The following is a 23,860-nucleotide window of genomic DNA, read 5'->3' on the forward strand; positions in this document are numbered from 1 at the left end:
ACGCTGTGTGACTGATCCCTCAAAGGGAATGCAGGGATAGGTCTGAAATAGGTTTTACTCCCAGTCCTGGTGCCATGTAAATCATATAATGACCCCCTTTTGAGGTACAGAGTTACCAGAAGGAAAATGCTGAAGAGTTGGGAAAAACAGGTTTGTATGTGTGCAAAGCTAAGTGGAATGTGAATAGCAAGATGCATTTGGCAAAAAAAATGGACAAAGGAATTTTCAGCTACAAACCTGGGGCAAGAGTCTATAAGAAAGGTGATGTCCCTCAGTATTAAACAGTGAAATTTCCAGAAGAAAAGTTTTTTCCCACATTGCAGAAACATTTGGGAAGAAACTGAATTTAAGTTACATCAAAATTAGTAGAACTTGGAGGAACCACCCACTCTAGGATAATATTTTTTAAAAAGGAAGATTACAGACTGCCCAGTAAGTATTCTGGTGGGATCTAATATGGCTTCTTTGAAAGCAGACTTCCAACCACCTCTTTTGGGGAAGTCTGTTGTTAAAACAGAGTCCTAGCTGAACTGGATCTGAGTGATTTTATCAGCAAAGTGTTTCATAAAATCATCACACTGGGATGGGCTCACATGTTAAGACAAGTTACACTGGGAATAAGCTACAGTGGATGGATTGCCTGTCATTTTTTATAGTCAGTGACCACCTCTGTAGCCTACCATGGCTTATTCTGCCCTTGGTTCCTCAGTTCTCCAGCCTGCTGCTGGCAGGTATTCCAGGGAGCTGTGTGGCAGAAAAACTTGTTTCCCCATTCCCTAAGTCAGCAACCTTTCTACAGTTGGTTCAGTGCAGCTGTTGACTGATGAGGGAAGCTCTCCAGATGCAACAGCTGCAAAAGGAAATAACTTTCCGATCCCTTATGAATCTGGGACTGCATTTGCTTACAGTTTTTACACTCTTGTGCAAGAGCAAAACACCACCTGTCTGTTGTTTAGCCAACCTTCTTCTTATCTGCCTCTTATCAGTGTCCACCACTTCAGCATTTCCCTTATATTGGAGCAACAACTCCTGTGGGAAGGAGTTTTTATTTTTTCCAGCTAGGAAATTTGTGCAAATTTCCCCACTTGCTCTGCTGTAGGTTTGTGTAATTTCCCTGTACAGTCAATGACCTGGTCTGTTCCACTCATTGTAATTAACTTGTACGACAAGCTGTGGGTTCTCAGGATGGCCTGTGTATGGTTAACAAATGGTGTTGAATCAACTGCACCAGGTTTGCTTGGCATCAACATGCTGTGGAAAGCCATGCTGGCACTAACAAGTCTTGCAGCCCTCTGTGGATTATTGTAGCATGCTAATCCACTGAGCAGGTTGCTGAGGAGCCCCTTTCATTTCTCTGGGGCCCAGAATGGAACGCCTCCTTGATATGATGAAGCCAACCCAACTTGGGGATAAATAGCTATGGATGAAGAAAGAAGCTGTCTAAATCGGCCACCAAGTAAGAGGGCACATGTGTCACAAGGACTCCCAGCCATGCTCGCTCACCTGCCGTTTCTTTGCCTGCAAGTGATCCAGTTCTAGTTCAAGGTCATCCATCTCACCAGTCAAGAGGGAGATTTGTTTCTGCTTCTCCAGAAGTGCATTGCTGATGTTTCTCTGTGAATTTTCAAGCTGGGTTATAGTTTTGTTGCACTCCTCTGCATTCTAAGGAAGGAGAAGAAAAACGACATTCAGCCTTCCTGTACCAGCACTCTTGATGGATGCTTCTGTGAGAGATGTACTACCTCCCTTGGGGCTGTGTCATGCTATACATTTTTCCTGAACAGCAATGATCCTCCATGTACAGTCATTTGCGTTCAACACAAACCTTGCATTTCGCCATGAATGCATAGATTAGACAGCACGCATTGGGCGGCTGCTGTGGAAACCCATGTAGCTTGCATCGAACTTATTTCATGCTTGCTATGTAATGATGCACATGATTTTCCCAGGAGCTGGGCAGAAATATACCATTGATGTTCAGGTTTACCTTCCAACTAACCTGCAATTTCATTCCTCATGTACTATAAGGAAAGGTAGGTAGGCAGGTTTAAATGATTATGGTCTACAGTTGACAAATAATAATTTATACAATAGTCTTCCTTCCAAATTCTGCTTGTTTAGTTTTTTTAATATAAAACTAAACACTACATATAGACAGTAGTGTGCTGAATAACTGCTGACACCGAGATCTTATGGATTACAGCTTTTAATGTTGGCAGAGATGGGATTTTGTAATTAAGTAATTCCAGCTTCAGTTGCTCTCCTGTGCGAGTGAGCTGCTCCTGCTGCCTTCCAAATCTTGTTGGTTCTGGGAGACTCCTTGCTGATTTGCAGTCTGGGAAATCACTGTTCCCAGTTCTGGTGCATAGGAAAAGCTGGAGACCAAAATTCTCTGACATTACACCTAGGACAGCATAAGAAATTCCACTGAAGAAGCAGGTGACCATGAATAAAGATCTTCTGTGCAGTGTGGCATTCATACCTTTTTAATAAGGCACTAAATTTCATGCTAGGAAGTCTAATTACTAGAGCACTAATTAGAAAGAGAGCACAGGATAAGATGACTGAACCAACTCTTAATGCCATTTCAGGGAAACACTGCAAAAAGGACTGGTTAAATATAGCCTGGGTGAGGTATGCAAGTCTGTGAAGTTCCCTAGTGGGCCATAAAGCAAAGCTGGCAATAAGGATCTCTGTGGCTCTATTGAGTTACTGTTGCCCCTTTTTACTTGCTGACCTTCTGAGTCTCTTTGATCTTTTTCATTAGTTCCAGCTTCTTGTAGTGGAAATCACCCTTGGTGAGCACTTGCTTATTCAATTTACTCTGGCCCTCTCCGCGAATCACAATGGTCTCTCTGCGGGCAACAGCTGCCTCCATATCCCGCATTAGCTTCTCCTGCTGCTTCATCAGCTGCTGGTACCTTACCTTCAATTAAGAAGGGAGGCAAACAGGATGAATACACCTTGACAATCAGGCAAGAGAAAAATGTCACTTTTCTATGTTTTATATTTCAGCAATTCAGACAAGAATGAATGACACATGAGCATCAGCCACCCAAAACTTTGCACAGTATGATTCTGTAGAGCTGAGACACTGGGCTACTGTATTGATTTGTGGATTCTGCAACAGGCTTTGGAGCAGTTGCAGATGTTTCACAGAATCCATGAAGACTCTTGCTGCAGAATGCCAGGGATCATGACCAAGCAAATAGCAACCTCTGGAATTATACCTACGAGTAGGTTTCTCCCACCCTCCACTCTCTCTGTGCCTCCAATATCCCAGAACAACCTGTTACCTGGAAATCCTTCAAAGAAAAACCTTCTAAATATATAGAAAATCAAAGTCAGCAGCCAGAAATAGATTAATGTAAACACATCTGAAAATACGTTACATCCATAATAATATCCTAGTTGAAGAAACTGTGTTTCTCCTTTCAGAAATTAGCGTATGCCTGTTACACCATTTTGGAACTGTGAGGTACAAATTCCTCCAGGCTTCACATATTTACTATATGCAATGTTTTCTCCAACAGACTTTACAAACATTAGATGCAGCAGTAGAACAGGAAAGGAACAGCAGCAACCTAGGTGGAAAACACATGTTGCTTGGACTGAAAAACCCATTGGCTCAGCACCTTGGGCTCCTGATCTTCCACTTCTCATACATTTCCCATGCTTTGGGCAGATTAGGCAGAGAGCAGAGTTGTCTGCCCCAAGCTTCCAATCCCACCTGCATCCTGTGAATTTCAGTCTTCATGGCTCGGATCTCACCCTGCCCAGTCTCCGAGTCCACTGCAGCACGCATTTCTTTCGCCAACTGTATTTTCTTTTCCCATTGCATCATCTGACATCTGAAGCAACAGAACGGAAGGAAAAACATTTATATGGAATAGGGAAGATGCTTCCTTGGCTTTGATGCGTCTGTTTAGTCAAAGCAATCTCAGTTAATTCTGAAAGGTCACAAAATGGTTTAGATGTGTGTGGGAGTGGGAGGTATGTCACTTATCATTATCGATGGCATGAGCTCATACAAGCCTGAACACCCATGCAAACCACATTCCAGAAAACACTACTGGGGACTGCATGCAAAAAATAAAATCGCCAGGAAATTGTTGACCTTCGATAAGACCACAAAATCCATCCTTGATTATCTGACCACACAGTGGCCCACCTGCTGCCCAAGAAAACAGAACACGAGAGCAGCAGCCTCCTCAGGTGCATGTTCTGCAGCAACTGGTGTACAAAGGCATCCTGCCTCTGATACCTGAGGTAGCACGGAGACTTCATGACTACATCCACAAGTTATAACCACTGTCTCCAAAAATTTGTCCAGTCCTCTTTTAAAGCTGTCCAAATTAATGGCCATCACTACATCTTGTTGAAGTGAATTCTCTACCTTAAATATGTACTGTGTGAAGAAGCACTTCCTTTTATCTGTTCTGAATCTCCCACCAATCAGATTCATGAGATGACCCTGTATTTTAGCATTATGGCAGGGAGAATGTCTATCTGTTTTCTCCACACTATGCATACTTCTATAGACTTCTAACATGTCTCCTGTTATCTGTCTTTCTTTCTAAGCAAAACAAGCCCAGCTTTTGGAACCTTTCCTTGTAGGGAAATTGGTCTAGCCCCCATGATTACTGTACTTTAGTTTGCCTTTTTTTGCATTTTTTCCAATGCTGCAATTTAGGTGCAGTGAGCAGAACTGTGCATGCAATAGTTGCACCAGCTTGTATAAGGACAGTATGGCCTTTATACCATTATTTTCATTCCTTCTCCTAATTACGCCTAACACTGAATTTGCATTTTTCACAGCAGCCTCTCATTGAACTGTCATCTATGAGACATCTTTTACTTTCCCCTTTTATTTATTGTTCTTATTACTTTTATAGTTTATTACATAACGTTTAAGTACAAGTATATTATTTACTGAATTATCCTATTTGTTGTCATATAATGTACTGTGCGCTGCCTGGAGAGCCTATGGCTAAGGGGTGCAGCATGCAGCTCCAACAAACAAACCATCTACAGCCCCAAGATCTCTTTCTTGTTCAGTCACCACTAGTTTGGATCCCATCAGCTTATACCTGAAGATGGCTTTTTTTTTTTTTGCCCCAAAGTGCATCACTTTACCCTTGCTTACCATGAACCACATTTGCCATTTTGATGCCCTGGTTTGGAGACATCTTTTGGAGCTCCTCATAATGCCTTTGGTATTTAGGGATAGACATCGGTAGGCAGGGTTTAATTTTCCCAGAAACAAAATCACTATTGCATGAAATTGTGACCTCCCAACAAGAGAATGCTACAAGACAATGTGTGGCTCTCACAGATATGCTAAGAACAAGTGCAGGATTGTTGCATTAAAAAACAGCATCTAGAAAGACCCTCCACCACATTGTGTCAGTGAACAATTGCCCTGCCATGTATTCTGGGCATGGAGGCAGCTCTCAGCTGAACTTTGTGTCTGAAACAAGGAGGATGTCTAATTTAAAGTCCTTCTGATTCTGCTTTGATTGACATATTGATTCTTCTTTCCTCCAGAAGTGGAAAGATACGCTCACAAAGAAGCATGTATATTCACGAGCTGGACTAGGAAAGAGTCAGATGCCATAATACAAAACAGCACTCACTCTGCCTCCACTAGGCTGTTGAGCAGTCTCTCTTTTTCCTCATGGAGTTGGTCCAGTTTCTCTTGCAACTCAATTGATTCTCTCTCTGATACCTGGAGCCAGAGAGACATTCATTATGCCCTTTATCCGTTTGGAGAAAAAAGGCCAAAATGAGGATGGATGGATAATACCAGGTTAGCAGGACCCTTGCTAAATGCTCTTCTCAGACATTCCTTCTCAGCAAAATGCACGGATTGTAGTGTTTGTCAAAGCTGAAGTGGCCTCTTCTCCGTAAATTGTCCCTCTTCCATTGGAATCAGAGTGTTTAAAACCCCCCACTGTCCCCCATGCAAACTTCTTCAGAGGCTACTTGCAGTCATGACACATGAGTGTGAGTTGGCATGTGCCTGGCAATGCCTGGGTGGGAACGTGTGTGCGCAAATGCGTGAGGGCGAGAGTGAATGGGGTTTGGGGACTTCTTGCAAACAGTGGAACAGCCCACTGTTACCATGCAGCCCAAAACATGCTTTGCCAGAACCTATTTGTCCCTCGGACTGAACAAGTTTCCCCATCCCTGTTCTAGCAAAACAAAAGAACAGGATCTCATCTAGATTATTGATAGGGAGTTCATCTGGGCACCGAGTGATACCTTGAGAGAGCGCACAAACTCATTTTCCATGATGGTATTGCCCTGCTGCAACTCTGCTGAATTCTCACTGTTCTTATTGATCAATAAATGTAGCTTCACCAAATCATTTGCCATATTCTTCATGTGACGCTCAATGTCCTTCAGCTCATTTTTCTCCTGTTGGATTTCATCTGCAGAGGCACAGTCAACCAGTTACTACGCTCTCAAATAGAAGCTGTGGAATCCTAGCCCATTGGTGTAAATGGAGAGCACAGGGGTATAATGGGCAGAGCAAACAGAACCCTGAGCTAGCCGCATTCTGCTGACATTGCTAAGTCTATGCTGGAGCGAAAGGTATTTTATATCAGTGCTTGGAAAGTACCCTTTGCCCTTTTCTCACGATGTCTGGTGAACTGCTGGTTTAATGTGGCCAGCGGCAGGGTCACAAAAGCCTATCAATGTATGCATTCTTCTTTTGAGAGCTGTATAATGATGACAGAGTTTCTTTAGCATTGCAATCGATTCTCTCTGTAATATCTAGAGCCATGGAGACATTCATCATGCCCTTAATCCACTTGGAGAGAAAAAAGGCAAAAATCCTTTAAGCAGTGTCCTATAGTGCAGAAAGAAAATCTGAATTTGGTAAGAAGGGAAGCAAGTTTCTGCATTCACAGGAATATCTTCAGGCTCCAGAGGATATGATACTTTGCTTTGAAATAGGCGTTTTTCATGATTCACCTAACAGTAAGCAGTAAATATACAGCCCAGTACAGTAGCATTTTATGTGTTCTGAGTAAATAATTGGCAACTCATATATCACATCCAGCCCTCCCAGAGAAACACACAATTGCCAAGGGCAGTTACAGTTCATCCAAATTATTATTTCCCATTTGAAAATGTTTGAAAAGATCTTTGCTGGAAGATCCTATCACTGTGCCAATGGAAGGAGAACAATGTGCTTTTACTTTCCCTCCTGTTAGTTCTGATTCCAGCAATCAGTGGCTGATTGACACTCACTAATGCAATTTCACCCCTTGTTCACTATGCTCATAAGCAGACCCAAAACCCATCCAGTCAAAGTTGTGAGGATAAATCTTATTAATACTTTCCCAGGAGAATCACACTTACTCTCTGTGCGCATTTTCTTTTGTTCCTTGATTGTGATCTCTTTCTTTACCATATCCAAGGAAAGAAGCTGCTCTTCTCGCTCCTGTGTAAGTTTCACTAACTCCCTCTGCTGTTTCAACCATTCTCTCTGTAGCTTCACCACCTCCAAGTCAGTTTCGTCTATGTGCTTTCCAAGTTTCCTGATTTCAATTTCCAAGGGCCCCAGTTCTTGTCCCTAGAATCAGGATCATATGAATACTTTCATTTTACCTGAAATATACTAGTTTTGCATGGCTAGTTGGTTTAAACGCAATGTGAAATTGTTGGACGCACATGTTTAGGTGACTCACGCTTCTAATCTTTTTTAGACCATACCTGGTCGGAGGATGAAGCTGAAACAATATCAGGGAGTTTCAGAATGTTGTACTGAAAAACACATATGAGTATTTTACCATTTGGTAGAATAAATCATCCTAACCAATCCTGAATCAATGTATTTATTTTATTCCAGATGTGATTTTAGTTGTTTTTGAAATAGCAGTGAATAAGGAGCAAAGCTAGTGGGTAGGGGCACTGAAATCACTAGGAATGCAGACTGTACAGGTATTTAATGGAGGCATCAAACAGACTCTGTGGGAACACATCCATGGCTTCTGGTCGTTCAACAGACAGAGAGCAATAGCCAAGTTCCACATATGCATAGATTTCTCATGTTTTATTATGAACTGATATGCTTAGTAAAAGTATGTTTACTTCCTTGTAAGAGGAGAGAAGTGCCACATATGCACTGGATTTGTTGGATTGCACTTCCTGAGGATCATGGTTATATTATCTGGCAAACAGGAGAGATATTCATCTGAACGCCCTTTAAAGCCATCTCTACATCTTATGGAAGTGAATTCCAAAGTTTATGTGCTTTCTGAAGAAGTATATAAATGGAAACAAATGTTCTCAGGAATTTGGAAAAACTAGACGAACAGGAAACAAAAAAGTTAATGCAGTGCTCCATGACCCCAATTGTATGGTTTTCTGGTCAGCCTGTTAGCTGTGAGGCTGATGTCATGTACAAAAGGATCATAAACAATGCAAAGGACTTATGCAGGATTATCAACATCTCATCATTATTTTCACCCACATTATTAGCAAGTAGTCTAATACAGATAAAATTAATTATCCCACAGACATTATGATATGACCATCACTTAATTCTAGTCCATTATAAAGTAGCAGCACACGTCTAACAAAAACAAGGATGATGTGGCATAAGGCAACCACTTCATACACTTAAACATCTGGGGTACTTCTGACATTTTAAGTTTTTCATTGTTTTTGTTCTATAGCTATGGAAATTCTTCATATAAAATTGTTGTTGTTTTTGTTAACATTTTTATGCTGCCCATAGCTAAAGCTGTCCGTAAACTGCAAATTTATGGAGTAAATAAAGAGGACAACTTCTTGTTAAAGTCCTATCCCACCATGAAACTCATTTGGTAAGTTACTACCCACAGAGTTATTGCAAGAGCAACAAAAAAGAATAATGAAAGAAAGGGTGGAGACCATGTATGTGACCTTGAGCAACTGAGAGAAAAGGCAGGAGATGTATGTAAATGAACATAGTAATAATTTTTAAAACACAAAGGTCATGATCCAGAGAACCACATATCCACCTCCATACTTTGAATGGGCTTTTCTTGACAGAAGCCTGCTGTGCCATATTGTAAACTGATTTTGAATCACAGACATTTCTCAGATGCAATCTGTGATATGGGACCTAGTTTTAAAATCCCCTTGGGCAGGGCATTTTTTGTCATAGAATGCACCAGAATGGCGTTCCGGCACTTTTTTTTCCAATGGATTTTACGAAGTGATTTTGAATCATAGCAGATCAGCAGCAAGCATCATTCACATAGTGCCTGCAGGCTGCTTTTGTGTCTGCTATCTGTGAGATAGTGAGGGCGCTTGCGGGATTGGTGTGTGTGGTCGTGCACTTACTGCCTGCGATGTGAGTTTCAGCGCCTTTTTTTTTTTACAAAAAAACCCACCGTCCTTGGGCAACTACAATCATAAAATAGTGCTTTGGATCTCAGCCAAAGCACACTGTGGACTTCATGGAGAAAAACTGGTTTGCTGTAGTGTGAGCATTTACATGCAACATCTTTAACAGATGCAAGGTGTGGATCAGAATACTGTGTGTGCAGGATTAATAATTAAATTAAATTAATTAAATTATATTGTAATTCGTTTTATATTTTTAACGTATTATATTTTAATGTTTTGTGAGCCGCCCCGAGGCTTCAGCGAATGGGGCGGCATAGAAATTTTCTAAATAAATAAATAAACGTATGCATTCAGACGAACCCATGCATGGTTTTTGGAAGGTAGAGGAATGAGAGGGTTTGAAAAGTGAAAACACTGAGAAGCTGGAGTGACTGCATATTATGACCAGTAGATTGGATTGATAAATGTCTCTGGAATAGGCTGCACTACTAACTAAGAGGCAGCCCTTCAAAATCCTGTCTGCATTAGAGATTCTGGCTGAGATTCAAAGATGCAAGCACAACAGGTCCACGGGTGCACTGGTGTTTTAGTAGCTGACCATTTCTCTTCAGGAACTCTTAATAAATCCCAAACCACTTTTAAATACCTCTTACATCATAGCAAGCAGGCTGTGGTTTAGCGTAAAAAGTGGCTGAAGATGTTATAGCCTAATAAACCTTGACTGAATGGCAGCCAGCATTTTAAGTACTGATGCCACAAATGAGGTGGCAGATTCCAGGGAGGCTATGAGTCAAAAGACTCAAATTTCAAACTGTTAAAGTAAAAAAGGAACATACCCCCAGCTGAGAAATAATTATTTCCATTTTTTTGTTGTACAGGTTAATGATCCCCTGTTTGCGCCCAATTATGAGGTTATGCTTGGCAATCTCAGTCTCACTATGACTGATCTGATTGTTTAGATTGTCCATCTCTTTGTCCAGTTCCGAGAGGGTCTTCTGGAGCATATTTAGTTTGCAGTTGGTGTTTGTTATATCCAGTGAAGTTTGGGCTGTCTCATTCTCAACTCTGGTGAGCTGTATCTCCTAGGAATAACAAGAAAAGAGGGGCAGGGAACAAATTGCTTACCAATATTCAATTGTTCAATTATTCAATGGCAAATGTTATTGTAAACAATTAGCTGATCCTAAAATTGGAAGCCCTGGCTAAGGTCAGCTTACTCTAAAGTAAGTTGATGTGTTGCTCACAGATTCAGGACAGGCTTAGTCCCTAGCAGAAATCAAGCTTTGGGTACCATCCTCTCCTGTTGTCAGATGAGTTAAGGTATTTGTGCAAGTATCTGACTACCACTCTTTATCAGTGACCTGGAGGAAGGGGTAACCATTCTGCTGACCAGATTCACAGACAATCCCATAGTGTGGGGGGGGGGGGTGACCATGACTGGGGAGCAAGTACTTCAGATCCAAAAGGAGCTGGACAGACTGTGGAAGTGGGCAGGGGACAACAGGATGGCGTTCAATGTGGATAAGTGCAAGGTCCTGCACTTGGGACTCAGGAATAGGTTCCATAGGTACAGGATGGGGGACAAATGGCTGGAGAGCAGCACTTATGAAAGCGATCTTGAGGTACTTGTTGATAGTAGGAGCCTGCAGTGTGACATGGTGGTTAAGAAAATGAATGCCACCCTTGGATGTATAGCGAGAAGCATGGCTTTCAGATTGAGAGAGGTGTTAGTGCCACTCTATAAGGATCTGGTACACCCACAACTGGAGTACTGCATCCAGTTCTGGTCTCCACATTATAGGAGAGGCATAGCTAGGTTAGAATCAGTACAGTGCAGGGTCAAAAGGAGGGTAACCAGATTTTTTTTGAGTGGGAGGGGAATGCCATATGAAATGAGATTGAGGGAACTGGGTCATTTCAGCCTGGAGAAGAGGAGACACAGAGGGGAACTTAGACCAACATATAGGTATGTGAAGGGGTGTCACACAGTAGAGGGTCGTGGCCTGTTCTCCCCTGTGGTGGAGGAAAGGAGGTGGTCCAAGGAACCAGCTTTCAGATTGGTTATCAGGAAGTACTTCCTGAGGATTAGAATCCTTAGGATATGGAATGGGCTTCCAAGGGAGGTTGTTGAGGCCCCAGCAGTGGGGGTGTTCAAGGATAGATTGGGGAACTGCATGTTGGGTTTTGCATGAATGGAGGCAACTGGAACCAGCTCAGACTAGATGGCCAGGGAGACCCCTTATGACTCACTGTGTTTCTCTGTTTCTGTACCAACTCACTAATGTTCCATCAGGCTTTGACAGATAGTGGACCTTGCCTTATGTACAGTATGCTCTCTGGTTTGTTTTTTTGGGGGCATACATGCAGAAGGGAAACTTTATCATAGTCCTGGGTCATCATAGGGCAGCTGAAACAAGGGACTTAGAGGTAACCCTTGCCCTGCACATTTCTTCATAGAGCCCTGCATTTGAAAGGCTGGGGGTGAAGATCTTGATAACACTAGCCCCTTTAGTTTTTGCTAAGTCCCAGCTGTAAGGTCTAAGGGAAACTCCAGTGTTTGGTAAAGTTCCTTTCCTCATGGAGAAATTATAGAGCTGCATTTCTCTTTGCAGTTATCAAAATACCAATTGTTACTTAAAATGCAAGGAAGGAAAATACTAGTCAAGCAACTATGGTAAGTGCAACTCAAATAAAGGAAAGCAAGAGCACTGAGAGATGAACACCACCCCTCCTATTCTATCTTCTAATGAATTTCTATGGTAAGTCACTTGAGAGTCACTCTAGGATTGTTAACAAACAAACATGCCAAGTTATTAACTCAGAAGGATCACTGGCCTGACTCAGCACTGCGATATCAGCCCATAGTGAGGAATGAGACCTGAATCTGCTTTATATTGGATTGTGGGTCACTGTTGGACTATATCCAAACCTTCAAGTATTGATGCTTGTTTTCTTTAACTGGTCCTTCCTCTCGATTTGCTATCCTTTATAAAACAACAGGAAAAAGGAAAGACAATGTCTGCAACAGAGAAAGGATTCTTGACTTTGAGCAGTTCTGATTCTGCTTCCCTCTCATCATAAAGTCTCTGCTTATATTGCTTTTCTGAATCTTAATTGTCCCAGTTTTATCTTACACTTGTCTATCCAACTCTGCCTGAGTTCCTAGGATTTGATCTGAACCTGGTTTAACCTCTCTAATAAAGTGATTGCAATATAACTTGGCATTCCTGGATTTTGGTATCTTACAAAGTTTCACTCATGCTTGTTTTATGATTTTAAGGTGGCTTTGGAATCCTAATTACCAAGGGCAGGCTGGAGCCATGCCTGGTTGAATCCAGTTCTAGATACAACAGTGCTTTCCAGTTCAAGATCCTAGAGAACAGATGCTAGAGCAGAGAGCTTGTACTGGTGCCTGAAGTGCAACTCTCTAAATTAGGTAGAAGCAGAAGGCCAAGCTCCTAGTATTAATATCAGACTTCACAAGCAGTGTGAATATGCCTTTTTATCCTTCTTTGGTGATGAAATAGAAGCAGTTCTTCAGTCTGAAAACCATGTGAATATACAAAAGGTCCATGTATTGTTGATGTAACTTGGTACCTATTAGTCCCATGGGTTGACTAAATGGTATACATACGAAACTCGTCAATGTGTTTTGAAGCTTAGCAGCTAGCTGCATATAGTATTTTGCTGCTTTGTTAGATATCAGCTGATTTTGAAGCTTAGCCATGATCTCATTCTCCAGGTCCTGCTTGGTTTGTGATCCTCTCTCTAGCTCTCTGCGAAGAATCACCAACTCATTCATGCGAGCAGCTCGATCCTGTTAAGAGAAGATATGGGGCTGTTAGCAAGTCTGTATGGTTGGCAACAGAGCAGAGGTGAGGCAAACAAGTAGCAAGTTCTCACCATATTAGCCCGATTGAGGGCTTCCTCTGTTTCATGAAGGGTACGAGTGTAGGTGCCAAATTCCACTTTCATGGCATCCTGTTTAGACAAGCTCTGGGTTATCAGCTTTCTGGTGGTGTTCGCATCATTCTCTGAGCGATTCAGGATAGTAGCCAACAGCTCATTTCTCTCCTCCTCCTTGATGATGGACTTCTTGTAGACTTCAATCTCGACCTCTAAAGACTTGAGCTTGTGCCTGGATTCTCTGCAGGAACAGAAGACGACATATGCAGGGCAAGAGTTGCCTCAAAGTCTTTGCTTCCAAACAAACTCTTATAACAACGGAGAATCACATTCAGCACCAAGGCCATCTGCCTTCTGTGCCTATCCATAAGGGTCTCAAGATCCCTAGGTTTAGTTTTGGTTTTTTGCAGGATAGGCATGCAGGCGTTACTTCTTTGTTGCTTGCAGTACGGGACTATATACAGAGACGAAAGGCGTTAAGTACATCAAGGCCAACTGCTGCTACATGCAGAAAATCCAGACTAGAGCAGCTACAACAGGTCCCTGTGCAGTCTCTGCTTGATGACCCCCAGCAGAAGAACAGCCCATCACCTTTCTAAGAAATTGGTGCTTTCAACAGGTCTCAGCTATCAGAAACAAACAAACAACAAAACACTACTGTTCTGTAACGCAAGCCCAACAGATCTACTTCTGCCTTCCAACTTAACACAAAACAAGCCTCTTCAATATAACAGGTATTTTAAGACTGATATCAATTTCCTTACACCTCATTGATCTTCTCTTCTTCAGGTTAAACATATCCAGTTTCTTTAATTTATCCTATACGACTTGTTTCTCATACTCGTCCCCTGTCAAAGCCGTTCCAGTTTGTCTATATCTTTTGAAAGAACTGGACACAATACTACAGATTAGGTCTGACTAGAGCAGACCTAGAGCAGCACTATCATTCCTGTGGTTTAGAACTATTTTACTGCTGGGTAAATCTATTGCCCCAAAGGTAGTGCTATCATTAACATGATTACCACCATGTGGAAGGCAGCTGCAAAACTGTCATGTACACAGGCCTTCTCTTCAAACTCCTCATAGTATACAAACCCTGAAGCCATTTAGATACAGAAGCTGCAAGACTGCAGTCATACTTGTGAGAAACAGATGTCTTACATCCTATTTATTTTAATTCATCATCAGTGCACTTCCTAAAGCAACCAGAAATGAGCCAAAACACTCTTTTCAGGAAGGGAAAAGGTCAGTACAGCTCACAAAATGGTGTTCCACAGATTTGTGCCATTCCAGAAATGAGTGTTTGGGGTAATTTTCAAGATTGCTCCAGAAAGTTGCTTTGGTCCACTGAATTAAGGTTAGCTGTTCTTTCTTTACTGAACCCTTGGAAAATATCACTCAGCTATCAGAAACTCGTATTTTCATTCTTGCTTTGTTTTATCAGATATCCGTGTTTTCTTTGTTGTAGGCATTGTTTTTATAACCCCAAATCACTTCTCTATATAAGCACTGTTTCTGTCCCTCTGTGTCCTCCCCTCTTTGCAGGCTGAGACTCCCATCTCTGGGATTGCCCTTTCCACACAGCAATGGGATTCGAAAAAACTGGCTCTTGTTGCTGTGAGGAGGTGTGAGAGCGAGAATCTTCCTGTGTGTGAAGGAATGATCCTTCAGTGAAAGAATGCTCATGGAAAGAACGCATGTGCAGGTGGAAATGGGCAGCCACTTTGGCTACCATACACCCAGCTTAGCCACCAGAAAATGTGGCCCTTGGGCAGAAAAAGCATCCCTGTCCCTGCTTTTTAGGAATCGCTCCTTCACCAGCAACCCAGATTAAGAAGAAAATGTGTGAAACAGTTTGGAAAGAAGTGATTTGTGTGACTGGAGAAGCCCTCAACAAAAGATATAATATTGGTTTGGGACTTAGAGTATGAGTATCAGAGGGTGAGAGAGACAAGGGCAGTTTATTAGCTTGGCATGTCTGGTGGATGCAATTTGAAGGACAATTCCTTATGGGCACTCTGTTCTCACCAATGCTTTTCACTTGCTGACAACCTGTTGATATGTTTTCTGTGCCTCATTGTCCCCAAAGGAGAAAGGAAAAAATCGCAGCCAAAGCATCTCTGTTTATGCAGCGCAGTTACCTCAGCGCTTCCTGCATGGCAGCATACGCCTCATCACGGCGTTTCATCCCAGTCAAGCTGACAGTCCATTGATGCAGAAGCTGCTTTTTCTCCAGGTGAATTGCTTGTATTTCCGTACTTGCCTGAAAACATAGTATGGTGAAATAGTACAACATTGCATGGTGTAACAGGAATCAAGTTCTCTCTACATCATTCACCACCACCTCCTTTTTTTGCACAGTCCCATATTAATATTTTGAATTCTAATCTTCGACTCACACCTCCTTGGTCCTGTTCATTTTTATATTTCAGGGGAACTTGAAATGAAAGCATATCCAAAAGGAGAGAGTCAGTTATACAGAAGCAACAGCAGTTTGTATGAAAAAGCCAGAGGTATGGAAAGGGTCTGCAATCCTAAAGCACAGTACATGTAAGAGGCCGTGTGGAAATTACAAGTTGCACATGAACAGCTGGTGGTGAACATTTTAAGCACCTCTGCTCTCCTGCTCTGTTACTCTGCCCCTCAAAATCGCTTTTCCCCAAAACTGCTTTTCAATTTTAACAAATGACGCTCTTGTTGATTATTTATTTATTATAATTATGTATGTGGCTGGATGGAGTGACTGAAGCTGTCGGCATGAGCTTAAGTGGACTCCGGGGGATGGTGGAGGACAGGAAGGCCTGGAGGAGTGTTGTCCATGGGGTCGCGATGGGTCGGGTGCGACTTTGCGACTAGCAACAACATAAGTGTGTATATGCCATCAGGATACAAATCCTGGCAAGGCAGTTTACAAGTAACATGAAATGCACTGTAATATGTGGTTTGCCTGTGCAATATTTTGTCAGTGTGTGCGCGCACAAATACATGTGCATGGATAGATGTATATCTTATATACATATACATACATACACACACATTTTGAACTTTTGAAAGACTGGGCATAACTGCATTAAGTGCAGACAGAGGACAATTCTATGATGCAATTTGGACAATTGCTCTAGATGAGGATCATTGTCACTGACCTGGGGCAAACAATATAATCCCATATATATCTCCTCAGAAGTAAGCCCTGTTGTGTTCAATGGGACTATTTTCATTTATTTATTTATTTAAAAATTTCTATGCCGCCCCATTCGCCAAAGCCTCGGGGCGGCTTACAAAACAACAGTTAAAATATAAAACACTAAAAATATAAAACACATTAACATTATAAAATAAGTCACCCTGGCCGAAGAATTAAGCAAATAATATTAGCAATTAAAATGACGTTTGAATAAAAAGGTCTTCGCCTGGCGCTGAAAAACAAATAACGACGGCACCAGGAGGACCTCTCTGGGGAGCGCATTCCATAGATTGGGCGCCACCGCAGAGAAAGCTCTCCTCTGAGTACCTACCCTCCTAATTTCCTTCACGGAGGGTTCCCAGAGAAGGGCCTCTCCCGCAGATCTCAGGGGGCGGGCGGGCGTATATAGACGTAAGTGTTCCATCAGGAAGCCAGGACCCAAGCCGTTTAGGGCTTTATAGGTCATCACCAACACCTTGAATTGGGCCCGGACTTCAATGGGAAGCCAGTGAAGCTGACGGAGGACTGGAGTCATGTGAACATAACGCCCAGTCCCCATCAGCAACCTGGCAGCTCTATTTTGAACCAATTGAAGTATCCGGACTGTCTTCAGGGGTAGTCCCATGTAGAGCATGTTACAGAAGTCAAGGCGGGAAGTCACCAGCGCATGTGTCACTGTCGCCAGACAGTCGTACTCCAGGTAGGGGCGCAGCTGATGGAACAGCCAAAGATGAAGGAAAGCGCTCCTCGCCACTGCTGTCACCTGAGCTTCCAATGAAAGCTCCGGGTCGAGGAGCACTCCCAGGCTGCGGACCTTGTCCCTAACAGGGAGTGCAACCCCGTTCAGGACAAGGTTCAATTCACCCTCTCCAAAGCCCGATCCGCCAACCAACAGGACCTCTGTCTTGTCTGGACTGAGCTTCAATTTATTGGCCCTCATCCAGCGCATTACCTCGGCCAGGCACCGGTTCAGCACAGCCACTGCCTCACCTGGATTGGTGGAAAACGAGAGGTAGAGCTGGGTATCCTCAGCGTACTGATGATTCCGCAGCCCACACCTCCTGATGACCTCTCCCAGTGGTTTCATGTAGATGTTAAAGAGCAAAGGGGACAAAATGGACCCCTGCGGTACTCCATGGCATAGCTGCCATGGCGCAGAGCCATAGTCTCCCAGCACCACCTTCTGGAATCTGTTATTGAGGTAGGAGCAGAACCACTGCAAAGCAGTGCCTCCGACACCCAATCCTGCTAGCCTATCCAGAAGGATACCATGGTCGATGGTATCGAAAGAACCTAACTCCCAAGTAATATATACGTATGTATAGAAATACTGCCTCAAATAGCTTTATGTCTCTCCAAGGTAAATACATAATAAAATAAAAAAGCACATCTAGGAAATGTTCAAACTATTAAAATGTATCTATATATTAAGATAGTTATTTTACCCATGCAATGTATGCATAACCTTCTGGGATAGCAGTGGCAAACTTCCTCTTCTCTGAAAAGATGCTGGCTGCATGAAGAAATGGGATTGCACCTTACCTCTCCTACTTCTTGTCGAATGATTCTGGTGTCTTCCCCCTGGGCCATGTGCTGAGCTTCATAGAGTGCAATCTGCTCCTGCAGTTCGTTGGCCCTCCGAGTTAAGCGGTCAACATGAAGGTCCTGTGAAAGGTGACAACGCTAAGAGATAGTACAGGTCCACTCTGTGCATTCACCCTGCATGTCAACAAAACCCGAGAATAAAGAAGCAGCTGTTCGAAACTGGGCTCCCTCTGTGCTCTCTGTGGACTTAGGGTAGGATCCAAACCACTGCAGTCAGCATCCTCCTTTTTGTAGCTCTTCGTTCAGTTTTCATTTTTTATACAAATAGGCAAGCTTTACAAGTAAAAGGTTTGTTTTCAAATGCTCCACAAACGCTGCTGGTATCAGTGGTCACAACAGAACCATGTGGTTCAGCAGAGTCTAGCGAAATTCATAAATTTTAACCACTTCTACCTGATTTTTACATTTTCCTTTTTATTTTTTAGTTATTCTTAATGTTCACTACATGGGAGGTTATTCATTCAAAAATATTTCAACAGAATATATCTTAAAAGTGCATTGCAGAGGCCTCACCCATTGGCTTCAGCATGGGTAGAGCAGCCCTAATAGCGTCTGATGGGGTGAAAGTGCCCTTTTGTTGGCAGAGAGGAGCTCTGACCACGTGGCAGCATTGGAGGTGCCTTCTAAACCTGTGGAAAACTCAGCAGATGTCAAGTTACCACTGGCAATGCTCCTCTCAGTACTGTTCCTGGCCTCCATTTGAGGGGAATATTGGGCTGGCCTTGCAACCGCTGAATTCAGAGTCCCTTCATTTCCCTGAAGCAGCCTGGATGAGGCTGCCAACCCAGGTCTGTCTTGACTAATGTAGCATTTTCCTCCTACTGAAACCTGAGGGATGGAAAATGTAGCACTCCAGAACTGTCAGGACAAAGAAGCCTTCCTGCCTTAGGTGTGAAAAGCTGGCAGGGGTTCTGAAGTGGCAATATGTCTGCCATTTAACTCTGTGTTCCACTTAAAATTTTTCCATGAAAGGTTTTAGGAGCCAAATTAGGCATGAATGTGGAACTCTTATCTGTTTGACTCAGGCAAATGGAAGCATAAATCATAATGTGAAAATTTGCACATACAGAGGATGAACTGGTACAGGCCTGATGTGACAGAATGGACTGTACCACTTCAGAAAGTGTGTGTGTGTGTGTGTGTGTGTGTGTTTCTGTGTGTGGTAGTGCAAGGTGGCCATATTTCTAAATGCTTTCCTTTATAAATGAAAAGTCCTGAAAGTACAGAAACTTAGAAGAATAGAAACAGAGCGCGTCAGAAGGGGTCTCCCAGGCCATCTAGTCTGACCCCTGGATCCAGCCAGCTCCACTCATGAATGCGTATCATGGAAAGGAATGGGCTAGAATTTTTGAGAACTAGAACAGTTTGGCAGCTACAGTATTGAACTAGGACTCAGGAAATGTGGATTCAAGTCCTAACTTGACCATGAAAGCTCACTGGATAACTTTGGGGCAGTCACTGGCTCTCAGCCTAATGTATCGCACAGAGTTGCAGAGAGGATAAAATGGAAAGGAAGCCAACTAGGGTTTTTTGCAGGTAAAAAGATGGAACATAAATTTAAAAAACAAACTTTTCTCCCAAGTGCACTAATTTTCTATTTTCAGGGAAGTTTTTACAGTAAGAGTATTCAGAAACAATATTCCAGTACTTTCTCCCACCTCAGGATTCTATCACTTTGTTCTGCTGCATGTATTGATACCACCAAAGTGCCAAAGCACAAGTCTGTCCTGCCCCTCCTTATTCTCAAAAAGTATACCCAGATTACAAAATCTCTTAGTAACTGATTGGGAAGTAGAGAAGACAATCAACTAGCAACAAAACTGCAGATGAAATGAGGTGTAGATGGTTCAATAAAGCCGCTAAGAAGCAAATCTTTCTGTGGAGAGGAAAGTGAACTGACAAGTAGTGATAGAAAACTGTCCCAGGATTAGGGAGCATCATGGCAGATGAGACAAAGGGGCCAATGTGAAGTGAGTTTTGGCAGGTTACAGGGCACAAAAAGAGATGTTTGTAGGCAGCAGGAAAGAAGTGGTGGGGAAAAAATCATACACAACCCCAAAAACATCCACAGTTGCCAGGTACCTGTTTTTGCTTTTCCACCTCTGCACGCATCCTCTCCACTTCAGCCTTCTTCACCGTTCTCTTCATCACAGCAATATCATCACGAACATCTTGGTCCATATTCTGCATGTAGAACAGACGCAGTGACAGACTTTCCATCTCGGTCTGCATGGAGGCCACTAAGAAAACCAGCAGGAAAACAATTTTTTTCTCCAGATTGTGCCAAAACCACCACTTAAGGTATAAATGTATGGGGAAAGCAACAAGCCATGCATACCAGATGGATTTCTCTAAAGTGAAAGGATATCAGTCCCTAAATTCTAGCATGAAAGTAGCAGCTGTCCAGAAGAATGAAGTATGTAAGATAGCATCATCAAAGAGAAGTAAGATATTTTATTTATTTATTTATTTATTTATTTATTTATTTTTCAATTTATATCCTGCCTTTTTCCTACAAAGGGCTCAAGGCAGCTTACGTCATCTCTCCTCCTCCATCTTATCCCCACAACAACAACCCTGTGAGGTAGGTTGGGCTGAGAGTCTGTGACTGGCCCAAAGTCACCCAGTTGGCTCCATGGCTGAGCGGGGACTAGAACCCGGATTGTCTGAGTCCCAGTCCCCTGCTCTTACCCACTACATGCATATAGGTTTGCATTACCAATGAAGCAACTTCCTGTTGCAGCTGGTTGCACAGATAAACTCTGACCAGTTACTTCACACTGTCTCACTAGCAAAAGACCTGCATTTCTACCAGTACTTCAACTACTTATTGGTACATTCACAAAGCTCCTGTGAGCAGATTTGGGTGGCACACACCTTAGCTTGTTTTCCCGTAACACAAGGGAAAATCAGCTGTTCTTGGTTGCCTTATGGAATTGAGGAAGCAAATCCAGCAGCAGAAGTGGTGATGGAGCCCTAAAATAAAATCAGGGAGGCCACATATGGTGCATCAGACACATGTTGCCCACCCCATTACAACAGATACTTCAGTCAACAGACTATCCTGAAATACTTGAGCAGAAGTTGCAAAGCAGACATGCAAGACATTGACATCCACAATGGGAAAAGGACAAGGAATAGCCTAGCTGTAAAGGACCCAGTCACCTCTTTTGCGTTCCTCCTCAGCACTCTGGCAAGTCTTTTTGTATGTGCTCCTCAGGTCGTGCAGCTCTTCCTCCAGCTGCCGGCGTGCCATGGCAATCTGAGAGTGGCAACTGTGGTTCTTCTCCAGTTCCATTTGCAGCCGGGCCAATTGTTGCTGGACCCCATAGAGGATCACACCAAGTTCCTCCCTCTGCAACTTTCTATTCTTTGTGCCCACAGCCTGCAGTCATGAAAGAAAGGAAGTCAGTTTGCATACTCTGATATGAAGGAATGAGAACCGTGAGAATTGCCAAGGAAAGTTACTGTACCAGCTCTAGGAGTTCGTCATTCAGCTTTGCTATCTGCTTATTGAGGTAAGTCTTTAAAGCAGCTTGAAATCTTTTCATCAAGGGCTACAGAAAGAAACAAGAACTTATTAAGACCATCATATCACTTGAGTAAACATCTGTACTTCAACAGCTGCTACAATTTTCACTCTGGATACTGTGAGCAAATGAGAAAGTCCATTAGTGTGGAATGTGGGGAAAGCTTGTTTGAATAATAAAATCAAGTGTTTTCTACAGTATTTAAATCTCAACAGCTATTATTTCAGAATCCAGGCCAGATCTAAACTGGCAGAACTATGAAATGCTATCTTAGCTAGAAAAGTAGGTGTAATGTTGTTACAATATACAACATTAATTTATCACTGTGTGAGCAAATCTGCTTAGAGAAGTTGGTTGATTTTTTTATTTAAATCAATTTATATTTTTCTCATATCTAAAAATATCTATGTGGCTTACAAACTCATAAATTAAAAATCATCATTGTAAATACAAAAATGTATGTTAAAATATTTGAATGCAATCTTATGCATGTCTAGACAAACAGAAGTCCTACAACTCCCAACATTTTTCTGTCTAAATATGCATTGGATTGTGCCTAACATATTTAAAACCAAAATTAATAGTTTAATTGTGACTGGGTTTGCATGACTACTGTGGTATATCATACCTCTATTAAGTCATGAAGAGATGCAGCTTAAGAAGATCCATCCTAAATGTTCAAGCTGCAGCTGTTGCTTGAACCCAGGGATCATGGATTATGTGAAGATTAACTCTTGTATAACCCTGAAACAGGCCATGTGTTCTACAACAGTTGCTGCTGAACAACAGCTGAGACAATGTTGTGGTCTAGAGTCAAAATTGCCACCCACTGTGCCCAAAAAATAAGCAAGGAAGAGCTGTTTGATTGTGCAAACTGGCTCAAAGTAATTTTCCTCCCTTTGTGAAATCACAGCAGGACCATGGGTTATCTTTCAAAGTGAAATGTTTCCAACCTGAATAGTATTTTTAACCTAAAAAGCTGCTATTGCTTATTGAGAAAATATGACAGCCAACCTACATTAAATTCTACCTTAACATACAGCTGACCTGGTGGCACAGTTTGCCTGCCTGTTTGTATCCATTTAGCAACACCCCTGCTGTCTTCAGTTCTGGGCTTTCCTTACATGTTCTGGGTCCAACACAACCAGCTGGGCTGCCTCCTCTGCCTCTTCACCACCAAGGTCTCCCTCAGTAAGCTGCAACATGTGCTCCTCGTTCGGCTGTACCATGTTTTCAAGGCTACTGAGTTGCAAAGACAAAGGCTGAAGAGCAGAGTCAGTGTAGGGAGGAGAGATGACTGGCCTAGAGATAACTCTTTCTGCAGGAGAGATGGATGGCATCAGAGAAACCAAGTTCAAGGTCAGTGAACTTACAGAAAAAATGTGTCTAAGGGATGTTACTTCCTATAACAACAATAAGATCAAGTAAACATTACAATATCACATGAAATACACATTATATTAAAACAGAAGGAAACTAAGAAAAGGCAGCTGACACCAAACACCTAAAGGCATGTCTTCATTCCCATGTTGGTATCAAGCCAAGTGGTTTCTGTTCCCCATCTTATTTCTTAACAGCAAACTTTGGAGAAAAGGAGAGGGAGTCAGCTGTGAATCCCCACAACTGGTAAGGAGTGCTTGCTTCTAAGATCCCAAAGTGTAGGCTGCTGTAGCTCCTTGGAATGCAGACAAACTGGCACCAGCAGTGAGGACGTCTTTTTTCTTCTGCTGTTAATTTTGATCTTGCTTTTGTATTATTAGATGGTTATGGACTAACTAAATGTGAACTGATTAGTGAATTATGTAATTTCATTTTAGCAATAAAATGATGCTATAAATTTATTAAATCGGTGCCTTCAATTGAGTGTGTAGGTATACAGTGGTACCTTGGCTCACAAACTTCATCCGTTCCAGGACTCTGGTCGTGATCCAAATTGGTTGTGAGCCAAGTCAAATTTCCCCATAAGGTTCAATGTAAATAAGGTTAATCCGTTCCGCAACTATTTTTTTAACTCACAAAAACTTGAAGCAAAGTGACAAAGAACAACAAAGATCGCGACCATCTTCCACCCCCACCCAGAGATTGTGCGGGGGGGTGGGGGAGACAGGCGCGATCATGGGCGTGCTGGGGGGGAGGCGAGTGTGGGTGCAGGCATGCTGTGGGGGAGGTGGTTGTGGGCATAGGCGCAGGCACACTCTGGCAGGAAACACGGGTGCAATCGCGGCCATCTCCCCCCCAGCACGAACATGGCCATCTCTGCCCCCACAGCACGACCGTGATCGTGCCC

The 23,860-nt window shown here is 42.6% G+C and overlaps 1 protein-coding gene across 1 annotated transcript in view; it reads right to left on the reverse strand.

Annotated features, from left to right (window-relative positions):
• Positions 1 to 23,860, reverse strand: part of CCDC40 (coiled-coil domain containing 40) — a 28,856-nt gene that overhangs the window by 2,472 nt on the left and 2,524 nt on the right. Inside the window, exons 3-17 of the mRNA XM_044456426.1 lie at positions 22,698 to 22,891; positions 21,517 to 21,600; positions 21,209 to 21,428; positions 20,126 to 20,283; positions 17,981 to 18,103; positions 15,396 to 15,517; positions 13,252 to 13,495; positions 12,983 to 13,165; positions 10,185 to 10,430; positions 7,372 to 7,585; positions 6,265 to 6,434; positions 5,637 to 5,728; positions 3,731 to 3,851; positions 2,738 to 2,926; positions 1,504 to 1,662 (exon numbers count right to left, since the gene is read on the reverse strand). Coding sequence (XP_044312361.1) covers positions 1,504 to 1,662; positions 2,738 to 2,926; positions 3,731 to 3,851; positions 5,637 to 5,728; positions 6,265 to 6,434; positions 7,372 to 7,585; positions 10,185 to 10,430; positions 12,983 to 13,165; positions 13,252 to 13,495; positions 15,396 to 15,517; positions 17,981 to 18,103; positions 20,126 to 20,283; positions 21,209 to 21,428; positions 21,517 to 21,600; positions 22,698 to 22,891 — 2,519 coding nt within the window. The remainder of the gene's footprint in view (positions 1 to 1,503; positions 1,663 to 2,737; positions 2,927 to 3,730; positions 3,852 to 5,636; positions 5,729 to 6,264; positions 6,435 to 7,371; positions 7,586 to 10,184; positions 10,431 to 12,982; positions 13,166 to 13,251; positions 13,496 to 15,395; positions 15,518 to 17,980; positions 18,104 to 20,125; positions 20,284 to 21,208; positions 21,429 to 21,516; positions 21,601 to 22,697; positions 22,892 to 23,860) is intronic.

This window comes from Varanus komodoensis, unplaced genomic scaffold (assembly GCF_004798865.1).
Source record: "Varanus komodoensis strain SLA01 unplaced genomic scaffold, ASM479886v1 scaffold84, whole genome shotgun sequence".
Taxonomy (NCBI): domain Eukaryota; kingdom Metazoa; phylum Chordata; class Lepidosauria; order Squamata; family Varanidae; genus Varanus; species Varanus komodoensis.